The following is a 17,780-nucleotide window of genomic DNA, read 5'->3' as shown; positions in this document are numbered from 1 at the left end:
TCATCTATTTATCCTGTCTACCTGTCTACCTACCTACCTGTCTCTATTAATCTATCCTCCATTCATCTATTTATCCTGTCTATCTACCTGTCTACCTACCTACCTATCTCTATTAATCTATCATCCATTCATCTATTTATCCTGTCTACCTACCTATCTATCTATCATCCATCTATCCAATTACCCTATGGGCTCTATTTTTCTGGAGAACTCAGACTAAATACACCTGGATTTTGAGGCTGGCCTCACCCTGTTATTCTCACATTAGTGTCCACCTGGGCATCTGAATAGCACTGCTCTACCGGCTTAGACAGTCCCTCCTTTGGGTGGAGCTGTAGCCCAGGGCTGGCGAGTCAGCACTGGGGACTCCGAGGCCTCCTCCCTAGTGTCCACCTGGGCATCTGAATAGCACTGCTCTACCGGCTTAGACAGTCCCTCCTTTGGGTGGAGCTGTAGCCCAGGGCTGGCGAGTCAGCACTGGGGACTCCGAGCCCTCCTCCCTAGTGTCCCCCTGGGCATCTGAATGGCACTGCTCTACCGGCTTAGACAGTCCCTCCTTTGGGTGGAGCTGTAGCCCAGGGCTGGCGAGTCAGCACTGGGGACTCCGAGCCCTCCTCCCTAGTGTCCCCCTGGGCATCTGAATAGCACTGCCCTACCGGCTTAGACAGTCCCTCCCTTGGGTGAAGCTGTAGCCCAGGGCCGGCGAGTCAGCACTGGGGACTCTGAGGCCGCCTCCCTAGTGTCCACAGCATCGTCAAGTAACAGTTGAGTTGGAGTCACCTCGGCAGGAACTGGTTAGGTTTTTTGGTTTCCAGGAGAGGGTAGGGCTGGAATCAGAGAGACCTGGCTGCTACACCTGGCTCTCCTTGGCTTAGCCTGTGCTCAGAAGTAGTTTCCGAGCCTCAATTTTCTCATCTGTAAAATGGCCAAGATACACCTGCCCAGAAGCACAGTGGTCACTATTCCACGTGATCATGAATGTTATGACTGAGGAAGTAGCAAATTTAGGCCAAGAAGATGAATTGTCAAGAGTTAAAAAACATTAACTTCCTCCAAAGCCTCTTCCTTATTTCACACTGAATGAGGAAATTGGTATTACAGTAGAGGAGGAAGAGAGAAGTAAACCGAAATTAAAAACTGCACATGTTCACCTAGAACCTAAAAGTCAACACTAGACCATCGCCTAAGATGGAGGGAAAAACAAAAGCCTAGTAGTTCTCAGTCTCCTGATGCCCCGCTAACACCACCAACTGCTCTGACAGGGATCACAATAGAGGATCCTGGGCAGAGTGGGAGAAAAATGTAGAATGAAATTCAAATTCACCCAAAAAAAGACCAGACTTACTGGTCTGGCAGAGACTGGAGGAACTCCCGAGACTGTGGCCTCTAGACACCCTGCTAACTGGAGCCACGCCCAAAGACCACCTTTCAGACAAAGATTAGACAGGCCTTTAAAACAATAACACGTGAGGAACGTGCTTCCTGGTTCAATCAAGTGTATGAGACCAAATGGGCAACACCTGCCCAAAAGCAAAGAGGAGAAGGCAGGAAGGACAGGAATATTGGATAAATGGACATGGAAAACCCAGGCAGAAAGAGAAAGGGAGAGACTGCTGACACGTTGTGGGGACTGCAACTAATGTCACAAAACAATTTGTATATACAATTTTTGAACGAAAAACTAATTTGTGCCGTAAATTTTCACCTAAAACAATAAAAGTCTAGTAGTTTAGTAAGGTCCCTTGGCAGCACAAATGGTTTGTGCTCAACTACTAACCCAAAGGTTGATGGTTCAAACCCAGTCAGTGATGCTGTAGAAGAAGGGCCTGGTAATCTGCCCCATGACGATTACAGCCAAGAATTCACATTTTACTCTGTAACACGTGGGGTTGGCATGGGTTGGGATCAACTTGATGGCAACGGGTTTGGTCTTTTGGTTTTATACACAGAGCATGGGGTTTAGGGCACCGTGCTGGACACAGAATAGAAACTTCGTTTCAAGCCTGGTTTTATGCTCTTCTTCTAGTTTAATAAGATATCCTTCTGCAACTGCCCAAGTCAATATTTTAATTAAAAAAAAAAACACATACACACACACAATGGTAACAAAGGCTGGAGACTTGGGATCTCCTCTCTGGGGACGGGCTGACCACATAGTGTTTCTACAGGCATGCCTCATTTAAGAAAGATGGGTGTCTTCCAGGCCAGGCTGACAGCCAGGTAAGTTAAGAGGTGGCTTTGTTTTCATGAGAGGCCTTAAGGCAGCTCCCTTCCCCGAGGAATGTGAAGTAGAAGCAGATTTATGCACGAGTTTCCGGAAACCCCTCCCGTAGGGTCGTCAGTACCTGAAAAACCCATTGCAGTCAAGTCAGCTATGACTCATAGCGACCCTATAGGACAGAGTACAGCTGCCCTGTAGAGTTTCCAAGGAGTGGCTGGTGGATTTGAACTGCCGACTCTTGAGGCAGTTCTAAAAGCTGGCAGAGAGAGACCAGAGAAAGAGGCTGGACCAGCTCAGAGCCCAGGGAGCCAGTGTCTTAGAGAGCAGGACTTTGGCACAGGAACACAGGTTCAGAAGGCTTTCCTCAGGTCACATGCCCACCAGTCCTCCTGTCTGCTGGGCCTCGAGTCCCGCCAACCCCGGCAGGGTCTCCTGCAGTGCCTGGTGCTGTGCCTTCATCAGACGGTTGCATCTTGGGAAGGAAATGGTAAGGTCAGGTCAGCGTGCTGGGGACAGGCCCACTCCGAGCCACCCAGAAGGCAGGAACCCACCCAAGCTCTGCTCAGGGCATTTTTTTTCCCCTCCACCCGGGACCAACTTTCTTTGCAATTACTTTATTCATTTGAAATGCATGTCTAAAAAAAAATTAAATAGTGCAGGAGGGACCCCCCCACCTTAGCAGTGTGCGGCCCCCGAGTCTGAGTCTTCGTCCTCTGGGGTAACCCCTTCTAACTCCGTCAGCTGCTGCTTTTGGCAAGCTCCTCCATAATTCCGTAATTTTCAGTAGTATATTTCATACCAACGTGTATGGATTGATCAACTTCAGACGTTACCTATCAACTTCTTGTTTCACATTCTATACTTTCTATCACTCATATTTTTAAAAATAACTTTACCGAGATAAAACTCACGTACCATAGAATCCACCTATTTAAAGTGTACAATTCAGTAATTTTTAGTATATTCACAGATGTGTGCAGCCATTACCACAGTTGATTTTAGAACATTTTCATCATCTCAAAAAAAAAAATCGCACACCCCTTAGCTGTCACCCCTGCTTCATGCGTCCCCTTCCCTCCCAACCTCCCAGTCCTAAGCAACCAACTAGGTTACTTTCTGTTTCTGTAGATTTGCCTGTTCTGGACGTGCCAAGTGGATGGGATCATATAATAGGTGGTCTTTTGGGACTAGCCTCTTTCACTTAGCATCGTATTAATGCCTCGCTGGAGCCCTGGTGGTGCAGTGGTTAAGAGCTCAGCTGCTAACCGAAAAATCGGCAGTTTGAATTCACCAGCCGCCCCTTGGAAACCCTATGGGGCAGTTCTACTCTGTCCTATAGGGTCGCTATGAGTCGGAATCGACTCGATGGCAATGGGTTTAACTTCTTGCCAGCGACCGACAGAAGGAAATTGAAAGCTCTACTATGACCACCTTTCTGCAGCTCTGACCATGCATCACACGCCTTAATGTACGTACTTTGATGTCCTTAACGTACTTTTTAAAAGAAAGAAAAAGCACCAAGGAAGGAGGTGCTGGATCAAAGAAAGAAGTAGATTAATAAAAACAACAGGTCAAGCTTTCAGCAATTCTACTTTTAGGAATTTATTTTCAATATGAAAAAAATATTAGGGCTAAGTGTGTTGTTGCTGTTAGGCGCTGTCGAGTCGGTCCTGACTCAGAGCAACCCTGTATACAACAGAACGAAACACTGCCCGGTCCTGCACCATCGTCACGATCAGTGCTATGCTTGAGCCCGTTCTTGCAGCCACTGTGTCAGTCTATCTCATTGAGGGTCTCTCTCTCTTTTGCTGACCCTCTACTTTACCAAGCATGATGTCCTTTTCTAGGGACTAGGCCCCTCCTGATAACATGTCCAAAGTACGTGAGACAAAGTCTCAACTGGATAGGTATAGGGTCTTAGTTTCAAGGATGTTCATTACAGCACTGTTTAATAGCAAAGAAAACAACAACAAAACCTTAAATCCCCAAAGAGAAGAATTAAATCAACTGTGGCACAGTCATGCAACAGAACATCACAGAGCCATTAAGAATGATGGAGAAGAAGACCTAATACTATCAGGAAAATGTGTGCCATGTAGTTAAACCAAACCAAACCAAACCAAACCCAGTGCCGTCGAGTTGATTCCGACTCATAGCAACCCTATAGGACAGAGTAGAACTGCCCCATAGAGTTTCCAAGGAGCGCCTGGCAGATTTGAACTGCCGGCCCTTTGGTTAGCAGCTGTAGTACTTAAGCACTATGCCACCAGGGTTTCCACGTGGTTAAGTAAGAGGAAAAAAACAAGCAGGTTATAGAATAGCACAAAGTCTGATCCCTTCAATAAAAGCAACACGGTATCTGTTCAAAGGGGAAATACTGGAAGAACAGCCCCCCAGATGCTGTTCCCAGGTAGTGTTATGACAGACAGTTTTTATTTACAATTTTTTTCCTTATTTGTATTTTCTAAGTGTTCTACATTTTATTTCTGTCATTAGGAAGAGGAAGATCAATTCAAGAAAATATTCTGTCACTTGTAAACCCATGTTCCTTGCAGCATTACTCACAACAGCCAACAGGTGGAAGCAACTGAAATGTCCATCAACAGATGAATGGACAAACGAAATGTGGTGTATACACACAATGGAATCTTCCTGTTGTGGACTGAGTGTCCCCCCCCCCCAAAATATCTGTCAGCTTGGCTGGGCCATGATTCCCAGTACTGTGTGACTGTCCACCATTTTGTCACCTGAGGTGATTTTCCTATGTATTATAAATCCTATTTCTATGATGTTGATGAGATGGGATTATCGGCAGATATGTTAATAAGGCAAGACTCAATCTGCAAGATTGGGTTGTGTCTTGAGCCAATCTCTTTTGAGATACAAAAGAGAGAGGTGAGCAGAGAGACATGGGGACCTCATACCACTGAGAAACCAATGCTGGGAGCAGAGCGTGTCCTTTGGACCCAAGGTTCCTGCACTGAGAAGCTCCTCGACCAGGAGAAGACTGATGACAAGGACCTTCCTCCAGAGCCAACAGAGAGAGAAAGCCTTCCTCTGGAGCTGATGCCCTGAGTCTAGACTTCTAGCCTACTAGACTGTGAGAGAAGAAACTTCTGTTTGATAAAGCCATCCACTTGTGGTATTTCTGTTATAGCAGTACTGGGTAACTTAGACTATTAGTCACAAAGAGAAGTGAAGTCCTGAAACATGCTACAATATGGGTGAACCTTGAAAACATTATGCTGAGTGAAGTAAGACAACCACAAAAGGACAAATATTGAATGATCCCACTTAGATGAAATATCTAAAACAGGCAAATGTCTAAAGGCTGAAGTTTATTACTTGCTATCAGGGGTGAGAGGCATGGGAAAAGGGGCACTGAATTTCTATTAATGGTGGCGGAATTGGGAAAAGGGCAGTGATAAGGCTGCACAACACGCTGAACTAAGAAAGCTAGGGAGGAAGAAAATGTAAATAAAAATTAAAAACTGCGTATGTTTACCTTGAACCTACAATTCAACCCTAGACCACTGCTCAAGACAGAAAAACAAAAGTCTAGCAGTTTGGCAAAGTCCCTTAATGTCACTGAATCATACATGTAAAAATGGACAAATGTTTTGTCAGATATATTTTTGCCACAATTAAAAAAAAAAATGCTTTGCCATCAGAGGCTGGAAATTCGGGACATCCCTGGGCATGGTAGGGGCAGGGATTACAGCAGAGGTTCTTGGGGGTCTATCTTTTCTCCTGCCTGGCCCCTGAGCTCTAACGCTGCTTCTGGGTCTGCCTCGGGCCTGAACACGGCCTCCTCGGTGCAGGGCCATTCCCTACCGCTAAACTCAAGAAGGAGTGGTTCTCCTGTTCCCGAGCACAGGGAGCTTTCAGAGATCCTCTGAGAACAGGTAAGCAGGACTCACCTGTTGACTGGGTGACGCAGGAGATCTTGTAGGACAGCCAGATGCTCATCAGGCACAGGGAGGTGGCCATGAAGCCGAATATCTGCACGGGAGAGACGGAAACCCACAGTCCAAGGGTCAGGCGCCAGGCAGTCCCATTGCTCATCTGTTTTCCCTCCTGTACTGACCGTGGATGGCAGGGGCCCTGGGGAGTCACCTGATCCAACCACCTCATCCTTTAGGTGTAGAGATGGAAGCCCAGAGAGGCCCAGTTGCCGACCCCAGGTCCGTAAGTGGGCTGGGTGGTCCAGGGGAGAGGCTGCGTACCCGGATGGGGGTACAGGAAAAAAAAAAAGATAACCCAAACTCATTGCTGTGGAGTTGATTCTGACTCATACCGACCCTACAGGACAGAGTATAGGATTTCCAAGGCTATAAATCTTTATGGAAGCAGATTGCCACGTCTTTCTCCCTCGGAGCAGCTGGTGGGTTTGAACTGCTGACCTTTTGGTTAAAAGCTGAATGCTTAACCGTTGTACCGCCACGGATCCTTCTGATAGGGGTAGTATGGGAGAATGTGAATATTGTCCAGGCACACCAGTGCACACCTGCTGCGCGTCTTGGGTCTGCAGAGATATCATCCAGGCCCTGTAAGTTCTTTTCCAGAGTTTGTAAATTTTTGTGTTTTCAGTTCTACATAATATGTAGATATTGGTTCTATTTATAAACACTAATATAAGCATACTCTGGATCGTCTATGTCTGGGGTCAGCAAACTACAGCTGGAGGGCCGAATCACTGTTTTTGTAAATAAAGTTTTATTGGAACACAGCCACACCCATTGGCTTATGCTTTGTGTGTGACTCTGTTCTTGCTATAATGGGTCTACTGGATGGCCAACAAAGCTTAAAAATATTTACTATCCAGACCTTTATAGAAAATGTTTATTGATCCCTGTTCTAAGAGATTTCTATATAACCATGAAGTGCAAAGCAATTTCAATCCCATGTTTGGGTTTATGTTTACAACTGGTTGGCTCCAAGCTATTGTACTTTAATTATCCTGGGTTCATAAAGAAGAAAAAGACGGAACTGTAAAACTTAATTTGTTTTTTAAAAATTTTAACATTACAGTGAATTTTATTGGGGTAGCACTGTTTGTGCTTCATTTGTAAATTTCATTTGTAAATCTGTTCTAGCCCGTAGCATAGCCTGGTTAGAGCCAGAAGCAGAGGCCTTTAGGCCTCAGTTTACCTTTGCACGTATTTAAATAATATGAAATGAAAATAAGTCAAGGCAGAGCTCTTTTCCTTTTTCAGGCTCCAGCCCAGTGCTCAAGTGCGAGGAAAGCTGGCTGGGTCTAGTAAGACCTCTTCACTTTATACGGGAGGAACAGGGCCCCCCGGGAGGAGGAGGGCCTTCCACAAGGAGAAGCAAGTGCAAACCTTGGTCTCTTTGGCACTCTGAAGCCTGGAGTCCTTTCCGTATTTGTGAGCAACACTGGCAGCTGTAGCAGCTAAAATTCATTGAGCGTTACTATGTGCCAGCCGGTGCGCCAAGCCCTTTATGGTTGTTGTTAGTTGCTGCTGAGTTGATTCCTGTTCATGGCGGTCCCACGTATGCAGTAGAACTGCTCCATAGGGTCTTCAAGGCTGTGACCTTTTAGAAGCAAATCACCAGGCTCGTCTTCCGAGGCACCTCTGAGTGGGTTTGAACCACCAATCTCTCGGCTAGCAGTTGAGCATGTTGTATTTGCATCACCCACGGACCCCTAAGCCTTTTACAGGTGTGTTGGTTCCTTTAACCCTCACAGCTCTGCCAGCTGGGTGCTAGTATCACCCCACCCCCACCCCTGCCATTTTACAGCTAAAGACAAGGGGGACAGGAAGTCAATTATTTTGCCTAAGGCCACAGAAAACACGGGCAAGGGGCAAGGATGGGATTTGAGCCCCAGGAGCCTGGCTCCTGCATCCACGCTCGGCTGTACTCATTGTCCAAGCGGTCTCAGACTTGGGTTCGCCACGCCGTCCCTCGTGTAAAGCCAGGCTCAGCAGCTAAAAGCAAACAGGAATGGCCCAGGAGCAGCCAGACGAAGGGCAGGATTCTCAACAAGGTCTGTTTTCTTCTTTTGGGCTTGGTTGCTGGTTTGTATGAACAGCTGACCCCACCAGCTCACATCCAGCTCTCCCTCCTTCCCTGAGTTCCCCTCCTTGGCTCCTTTTGTACCAATTGTTCGCACCACATAATTTGCCTCTTGGAGCCTGTCCTGGCCTCTCATGGTCTGCTTTGCACAATTGGTACATTATATACCATCCTGGTCTCCACTGTCTGCCCTGCATAACTGAACGGTTTATTATATTGCTCTATAATGCCGTTCTAGACGACACCGCCTTGTTTGCAGATCCTTTCATATGCCTTGGCCTCTCCTCCTAAACTAGACTACGACTTTCTCATAAGCAAGGATTCTATCAAGTATTTCTTCTGCCCCATCCCCACCCCGCAGGTCCAAGGTTGGGTCCTAGGCACAAGGATGATGTCTGACTAAGGCTCGCTGGGGGGTGGATTCCAGGGTTGGCACGGTAAGTACAGCCTGACTCATAACACTCAGCGGGACTCTCCCCGTGGGGCCCCTGAAGCAGAGGGCATGGGTTTCCTCAGCATCTCTTCCACCACCTGCCCTGCGTGGGGCAGCGAGGAGCCTGCGGGTGGCGACCAACACTGACCTCAGAGGCAGCCCGGGGGAGGTGGGGGGCTTGGAGGCAGTTACGGAGCATCAGCATTTAGAGGCCTGGACGCGCCCTGCGCAGTGAAGCTCTGCCGCGTGCAGACCTTTGGAGGATAGACTCCGGCCCTCAGCCAACCTACTTCTCCCACCTAGAGTCTGGAGAATTTCGGGAACATATGTGAGCAAAAGACGGTGACGGCCGCTCAGAGCTCAGAGCTTTGCTCAAAACTCGAGGTAAAAATCTTGCCTGTTCATCCGTTAAACGAATCAGTATGGGCCCACAGCTACCACACTGGAGACAACCGGCTAAATCAGAAATGAAATCGCAAATCAGATGACAGGGATCTATGAACCTTCTTAAAAAACACACACACACACACATACATATATATACACACACATCTATGTATATATATGTACATATCCATGTAACTGTGTATATGTGTGCATATAGTGTAAGGACACACACATATACACACGTACGTATATATGTACATATCTATAACTGTACGTATATGTGTGCATATAATGTAAGTACACACACAATACACACATCTATGTATATGTACATATCTACGTAACTATGTATGTATATGTGTGCATATAAACACACACACATATATATGCATACATCTATGTATATATGTACATATCCATGTAACTGTGTATGTGTTTATGTGCAAATAATGTAAGTACACACACACACACACACACACCTCCCACAGCCCTGTATTCATTCATCAGATGGATCAGTTTTTACCTCTGAAAAGTACAGGAATGATGCCTTTGCTGGCCTGAGTACTATTAAAAGCCAGGAATGGCAATTCTAGGATTCGCCTAACTGATCATAGAACCCTTCCCCTGGGCCTAACGGAGACCTCTGAATCTTCCCCTGCATTGTGCTGAGGCAGCCACGAACGATCAGAGCGGGCATGTGAATTAGAACCTATTCGCCAGCTGATTTAAATGGTGGCTGTAGGAGAGAGAGCCTGGGATTTGCAGATGAGATCCTCCATCGTGGGCCCAGGTTTAAGGCTCTTGGGAGATGGTAGCATCAAGGTGGGTGCTGATTTTGCAGAAAAGGGCCCCCAAAACCAGCCCCTCTTCTGCCCCCATCAGGAAGAAGACAAGCACTTGAAACATGAATTCATTCCTAAAAGCTCCCCCGAGAGACCATCCTCACCGCTCCGGCCACCAGTCCGCTCACGCCGTAGCTCTTGGAGGCTGCCACGATGGAGGCGATTAAGAGAAGCAGGGTGCCGATTAAATAATGCAGGAGCTCCTGGGGGCAAAAATAGAGCAGAGCCGTGGGTAGGGAGGTCCACTCCTGGTTCTTAGACAGCAACCGGACATCAGAGAAGATGCAAAGACGGGGAGACAGTGATACTTCCTCTTGCTCCTTGCAACATGCCCACAGGAGGCCCACCGCAGCTTGCAGGCAGCAAACGCAGAAGGAAGAGGCCCAGGCGAAAGAGAGGAAAGATGGCGGGCAAGCAGGAAGGGAAGGGGACAAAGAGAAAGAAAGCGTCTCATGTGAGTAGAGACAGCCACTCAAGGACAGCTTCATTCGTGAGATCAATTTGTAGGCAGTATCTTTGACCTCTGACCAAAGCAAATAAGCCTCTCTCAACTCCCCAGCTGGAGAGGTTCAATGAAGCTCCAGCTCCCAGAAGCAAAGCCCCATAGAGATGTATCTTCTTCTGCTTCAGAGAAAGTTCCAGGCTGACAATGTGCTGGCTTTGCGTGGCTGATCAGAGTGTCTGCCCATTCTGTGAACAGCCCCAAGTGAGGAACAAGAGGTGCTTGGACCCCCCAGACTCAGAGTCAGAGCCTAGAAAGAGGTCAGCTCTGAAACGTTCTGTGGGTGTGTGGTGGGAGCTGGCTTTCTCACTCCTAAGTCCTCCTGGTTTTGTCCTCATTCTGTCATTCCCCCTTCTCTTCTCTTCAGAAGTGTGTATCAGGCCAAGCCCTGCCACCTGTAAGTCTACTGGCAGGGTCAACGCTGCCTTTGCTTCTCACCATGGACCACTGGGCCACCCATTTCCACCTCATTCACCCCTCATGATTAAAAGGCCATTTTTGCAGGCCCAGGACAGACGGATGAAGGTCTGTTATTCAGCAGCACAGGAATGCTTCCATTTCACCCTTCCCCTTTCTATTAAACAAATCAGAAGGGAATCAGGAATTACAGCCATCCCTTTTCAGTTGTCTTTAATGAGAATTTAGAAATGATTCCATTGTGATGTTCTGCCCAACAGGCAGGCAGCTATTAAACTTTGGAGAAGCATCCCACTGTTACACTGCTAATCCCCTCCAGGCTGTGTGAAATCAAAGAACCTGGTTTCTCCATTAGTGACTAGAAAGGAGTATAATGAGGTGAATCACAGAGATTTTGGCTAAAAAGCAGGTTAGTACCTGGAAGTTCTCCACCTCCAAGGCCACCCATGAAGAAAGAAGAGGATGGCATGGGATAGGGAAAACCAACTTGAAAGAGTCTTAACATGAAGCCATTTAGAGAGTACTCAGCCAAAAATGTGTGGTTGAGCAAAAAAAAAAAAAAAAAACTCTTAAAATAATATAGTGGATAATAACATTAAATGTAAATGGATTAAACAATCCAGTCAAAAAAGCAGAGGTAGTCAGACTGAACCAAAAATAAAAAAGATTCAACATATAGTAGAATATGTGATATAAAGGAGACACACTTTAGATTCAAAGAAAACAAATTGAAAGTGAAAGGACAGAAAAAGATATATCATGCAAAGGAAGCTGGAGTAGCTATACAAATACAAACAAAATAGGCTTAATAACAAAAATGTTAGTAGTGCTAAAGAGGGACATTTTATAATGATAAAAGAGTGACTCCATCATGAAGATATAACAATTATAAACATATATGCACCTAATAACTGAGCATCAAAATACATGAAGCAAAAACTGACAGAAATAGGTAGTTCAATAATAATAGTTGGAGCACCAATGTCTCATTTTCAATAATGAATAGAAAAACCAAGCAGAAAATCAACAAGTAAACAGAAGACTTGAACAACAGTATAAACTAACTAGACCTAGCAGACATCTCTAGAACACTCTACCCAACAATAGCAGAGTACACAATTTTTTCAAGTGCATAGGAAACATTCTTAAGATAGACCATATGCTAGGATATAAAACAAACCTCAATAAATTTAAAAAGATTGAAATAATACAATGTATGCTCTCCAACCACACTGGAATGAAAATAGAAATCAATAACAAAAACAATTTGGAAAAGTCACAAGTTAGTGAAAATTAAACAACACACCCCTAAATAACCAATGGGTTAAAGAAAAGACATCAGGGAAATTTTATAGTGGTAAATGCCTATATTAAAGAAGAAGAGAAATCTCAATTTAACAATCTAAATTTCTACCTTAAGACACTAGAAAAAGGAGCGCAAACTAAACCAAAATCAAGCAGAAGAAAGGAAATAAAGATTGGAGTGAAAATTAATGAAATAGAGAACAGAATAACAATAGAGAAAAATCAATGTAACTAAACGCTGATTCTTTGAGAAAGATCAACAAAATTGAGAAACCTTTAGTTAGAATGACCAAGAAAGAAAGAGACAAGACTCAAATTACTATAATAAAAAATGAAAGAGGGGACATGACTACTGACCTTACAGAAATAAAAAGGATTTAAAAGGAATACTATGAAAAACTGTATGCCAGTAAATTAGATAACTTAGATGAAATGAACAAATCCTAGAAATACACAAACTAAAAAAAAAACAAAATTTATTTTTTTTAGATGAAATGAACAAATCCTAGAAATACAAACTAAAAAAAAAAACAAAATTTATTTTTTTTAGATGAAATGAACAAATCCTAGAAATACACAAACTACTGAAAACTGACTCAAGAAGAAATAGACAATCTGAATAGACCTACGAGTGAAGAGATAAAATTAAACAAAAAACTACCCAAAAAGAAAAGCTCAGGCCCAGATGGCTTCACTGTTGAATTCCACCAAACATTTAAAGAATTAATACCAATTCTTCATGCATCCTTCCAAAAATAGGAGATGAACACTTCCCAACTCAGGCTATGAAGCCAGTATTACCAAAACCAGACAAAGATACAGCAAGACAAGAAAACTTCAGGCCAACGTCTCTTAGAATATGCATGCAAAAATCCTCAGCAAAACACTAGCAAACTGAATCTAGCAACATATAAAAAGAATTATACACTATAACCAATTGGAATTTATCCCTGAGATGAAAGATTGTTTTAACATCTCAAAATCATTCTAACACACCATGTCAATAGACTAAAAACAAACAAAAAAAAAAAACACCACAGATCATCTCAATAGATGCAGAAAGAGTTTTACAAAAATCCAGCACTCTTTCATAAAATCAAAACAAACGAAACACACTCAAACTAGGAATAGAAGGGAATTTCCTCAACCTGATAAAGGGCATTTATGAAAAACCCACAGCTAACATCATACTTAATGGTGATGAACTCGATGCTTTCCCTTTAAGACCAGGAACAAAATAGGATGTCCACTCTCACCACTTCTACTCAACATTGTACTGGAGGTTTTAGACAAGACAATTAGGCAAGCAAAGAAATAAAAGGTATCCTGAATGGAAAAGAAGAAGTAAAATCATCTCTATTTGCAGATGATATGATCTTATATATAGAAAATTCTAAGGAATCCACTAAAAAACTATTAGGACTAATAAACACGTTTAGCAAGGCTTGTAGGATACAAAATCAATATACAAAAACCAGTTGTATTTCTATACACTAACAATGAACAATCCAAAAATGAAATTAAGAAAACAATTCCATTTGAAATAGCATCAAAAAAAAAAAAAATAAAATACTTAAGGAAAATTTAACAAAAGAAGTATAAAACTTATACTCTGAAAACTACAAAACATAGCTGAAAGAAATTAGAGAAGATGCAAATAAATGGAAAAACATTCCATGGTCATGGATAAGAAGATTTCATATCATTAAGAAGGCAATTCCCCGAATTGGTCTACAGATTCAATGCAATTCCTATCAAAATCCCTGCTGACTTCTTTGTGGAAATTGACAAGATGATTCTCAAATTTATATGGAATTTCAAGAGGCTCAGAACAGCCAAAACTATCATAAAAAGGAACAGAGTGAGAGTACTCACCCTTCAGATTTCAAATCTTACTACAAAGCAGTAGCAATCAAAACAGGGTGGCAATAACATACAGATAGACATATAAGATCAATGGAATGGAATTGAGAGTCTGGAAACAAAACTATATGTCTATTGTCAACCGATTTTTGACAGGGGTGACAACAACATTCAATGCAAAAAGGATAATCTTTTCAACAAATGATGCTGGGACAAGTGTATAAATAGTCACATGCAAAAAGTTGGATTCTTACCTCACACCATATACAAAAATTAACTCAAAATGGATCAAAGGTCTAAATATAAGAGCTAAAACTACAAAACCCTTAGAAGAAAACATAGGGTAAGTCTTCATGACTCATATTTGGCCATGAATTCTTAGATATGACATCAGAATCATGAGCAACAAAAGATAAATTAGACTTCATCAAAATTTAAAACCTTAGTGCCTCAAAAGACACCATCAAGAAAGTGAAAAGACAGCCCACAGAATGAGAGGAAATACTGGCAAATCATATATCTGATAAGGGTCTAAGTATCCAGAATATATAAAGAACTCAACAGTAAAAAGACAATACAAATGAAAAATGGGCAAAGAATGTGATAGACCTTTCTTCAAAGAAGATACACCAATGGCCAGTAAGTACATGAAAAGATGCTTGACATAATTAGCCATCAAGGAAATGCAAATCAAAGCCATAATGAGATACCACTTCACATCCACTAGGATGCCTAGGATCCAAAAACACATAACAAGGGTTGGAAAAGATGTGGAAAAATTGAGCCTTCATACATTGCTCGTAGGAATGTAAAACGGTGTAGCCATTTTGGAACGCTGCCTGGCAGCTCCTCAAAACGTTAAATAGAGTTACCATATAAGATCTGGCAATTCCACTCTTAGGTACGTATGCAAGAGAAATGAAGACGTATGTTCACACAAAAAACTTGTGCATGAATGTTCATAAAGGCACTATTAATAATAGCCAAAAAGTGGATAACAACCCAAATGTCTATCAGCTGATAAACAGATAAACAAAATGTGATATATATCCATACAATGAAATTTTATTTGGCCATAGAAGGGAATGAAGTAGTGATACATGCTACAACATAGACAAAACTTGAAAACATTATTCTAAGTGAAAGAAGTCAGTCACAAAAGGGCACATATGATTCCGTTTATATGAAATGCCAGAATAGTCAAATTTATATGTACAGAAAATAGATCAGTGGTTCTACAGGGCTAGAGGGGAGGAGGGGGCAGTGATAGCTAAGAGGGTATGGAGTTCCTTTTCTTTTAATTTTATTGTGGTAAAATATATGTAACAAAATTTGCTGTTTTGCACAATTCAGTAACATTAATTACATTCACCGTGTTGTGCCATCCCCACTATCAATTTCTAAAAGTTTGTCATCGCTACAAACAGAAACTCAGTACACCTTAAGGAATATCTCTTCATTTCCCATCCCCCGAGCCCTTGTAGCCATGAATACATCTTGATCTCCAAGCATTTGCTTATTCTAGAGATTTCATAAAAGTGGGCTCATACAATATTTATCCTTGTGTGTCTGCCTTATTTCACTCAGCTTAATGTTTTCAAGGTTCATCCACGTCATCGCATGGATCAGAGCTTCATTTCTCTTTATGGCTGAATAATATTCCATTTGTGTATACAGACCACGTTTTGTCTACCCATTCTTCTGTTGGTGGCCTCTTGGTTTCTTCCCACCTTTTGGCTATTGTGTACAATGCTGCGGTGAACATGGGATTTCTTTCTGAGGTGATGAAAATGTTCTAAAACTAATCTAAATTGAAAATGTTCTAAAGCTGTGATGGTTGTATGACACTGTCAATATACTAAAAGCCACTGAATTGTACACTTTAAATGGGTGAACTGTATGGCATGTGAATTAGATCTCAATAAAGCTGTTAAAAACATTATATAGTAGGCAGAAAAAACCTGGCAACCTCTGATTTCTCTCCTCAGTCCCTGTCAGTCCATTTTAGCTAACGAATCTTATCCTTCAATTCTCGTTAAAAGTATAAATACCCACCCTCCTTATCGGTTACTTTTTTCCATGTTCCTCTTTCCAACTCAATCACACACAGCCCATTTTTCTGTCACTTGAGAAAATAAACACTGAAGTGAGAGGCACAGCCTTCCAGGAGCTGAAAAGTGAGTTTTAGATACCAGCAGGATACCAGGCAGAGGTGCCTACAGTGGGAAGCTCAGGGCTGAGGCAGCAAAGGACAGCCAAGGAGGTAGGGTGGGAAGGCAGACGGGAAGTGCTCCGTCGGGTCTAGGTGCCCCAGCTAGCACTCTGACTTCTGCATCAGACCCTCCGCAGACTGCCCAGGGGAGCCACGAATGGGGCCAGGCCACTCCCTTACCGACAGGGGCCAGTTGATACAGGTGAGCATGCGGTAGAGACGGAAGAGGTGGACCAGGTAAAAGGCGAGGATCATTATTAAGTCGCAAATGGTGACCACTTCAAAGTAGCTGTAGGCACTGTAGTCTGTCCACAGAGAACTCCTCACGCAGATGAAGGCAATCAGCAGAGTAACCTGAGACGTAAACATGGAGACGTCAGAGAAACCCCTCCCCAAGGCGGCTACCCAGGAACAGACAACAACAAACCAACAGAAGACAAACCAATTGTCCTCCACCTCTCACTCCCTCCAACGCTCAAACTGAGGAACCGCTAAAATTCAGGCTATCTCCTCACGGACTGGCAGGAAGGTAGGGAGAGAGCAGTTTCACACAGTTCAGGCTTGTACGATACACACAGGTTGTGAATGCTGAGTCCTGAGGCAGCTGGCTTTGTTATCTCTGAAGTTCGTTAAATTGTGCCGGCAGGAAGCATCTTCAGAGAGGAGGCAGGAATACAGGAAAGTAACAAAGTGGAGTCATTCCGTCTCCTTACTGGGCCCCCAGAGAGCAAAAAGAAGAGTTCAGCATGATGTTGGATCTAGCATTTTCGTATAAGGTTGAACTCTATGACGTTACCAATATTTGGCTGTTTTTGACTTACAAACATGGCAATTCATACATTACACCTTCCTAGTTGGTAGAGAACAAGTTGTCATTTCCTGGTGCTGACATGCATGATCTCATTGGGGCCACAGAGAACCCTGCATGGTAGATAATATCCCAATTTTCAGATGGGGATACTGAGGCACTTGAGTTTGATAATTACTCCAAGGCCACCCAACTTGAAAGCAAAGGAGCTGGAATGTGGACCCAAGTCTGACTGACACCAGGGACAATGTTTCCCATGCCAGATACAGTTCTGCCTCCCATATATGTAAATCCTCATCATCCCACAACACTTAATTGTGCTCATGTGGAATGTGTACATAGACCAAGAGGCAGTCCTTCGAACAGAACAAGGGGATACTGCGTGGTTTAAAATCAAGAAAGGTGTGCATCAGGGCTGTATCCTTTCACCATACTTATACAATCTGTATGCTGAGCAAATAATCTGAGAAGATGGACTATATGAGGAACGCAGCATCAGGTTTGGGGGAAGACTGATTAATAACCTGCGATATGCAGATGACACAACCTTACTCGTTGAAAGTGAAGAGAGCCTGAAGCACTTACTGATGAAGATCAAAGACCACAGCCTTCAGTATGGATTGCACCTCAACCTAAAGAAAACAAAAATCCTCACAACTGAACAAATAAACAACATCATGATAAATGGAGAAAAGACTGAAGCTGTCAAGGATTTCATTTTACTTGCATCCACAACCAACGTCCACAGAAG

The 17,780-nt window shown here is 43.3% G+C and overlaps 1 protein-coding gene and 1 long non-coding RNA gene across 3 annotated transcripts in view; one reads left to right on the top strand and one right to left on the bottom strand.

Moving 5' to 3' along the window:
* Positions 1 to 2,047: 2,047 nt before the first annotated feature.
* The window catches only part of CMTM7 (CKLF like MARVEL transmembrane domain containing 7), a 70,919-nt gene continuing 55,186 nt past the window's right edge, over positions 2,048 to 17,780 (bottom strand). Inside the window, exons 2-5 of one of the 2 annotated variants that reach the window (XM_064277428.1) lie at positions 16,402 to 16,575; positions 10,027 to 10,125; positions 6,142 to 6,223; positions 2,048 to 2,693 (exon numbers count right to left, since the gene is read on the bottom strand). In XM_064277428.1, the coding sequence (XP_064133498.1) occupies positions 2,680 to 2,693; positions 6,142 to 6,223; positions 10,027 to 10,125; positions 16,402 to 16,575 (369 nt within the window). In that variant the 3' untranslated portion in view covers positions 2,048 to 2,679. The remainder of the gene's footprint in view (positions 2,694 to 6,141; positions 6,224 to 10,026; positions 10,126 to 16,401; positions 16,576 to 17,780) is intronic. The other variant, XM_064277427.1, reaches the window with a different exon arrangement.
* LOC135228769 (uncharacterized) lies at positions 2,689 to 13,716 on the top strand. The gene is made up of 2 exons (XR_010319605.1): positions 2,689 to 3,689; positions 4,718 to 13,716. It is a non-coding gene; the product is annotated as an uncharacterized LOC135228769 (long non-coding RNA).

The sequence above is a fragment of the Loxodonta africana genome, chromosome 27 (genome assembly GCF_030014295.1).
Source record: "Loxodonta africana isolate mLoxAfr1 chromosome 27, mLoxAfr1.hap2, whole genome shotgun sequence".
NCBI lineage: Eukaryota > Metazoa > Chordata > Mammalia > Proboscidea > Elephantidae > Loxodonta > Loxodonta africana.
The sequence above is the reverse complement of the archived record's forward strand: the minus strand, read 5'-3'. Positions and strand labels throughout refer to the sequence as shown.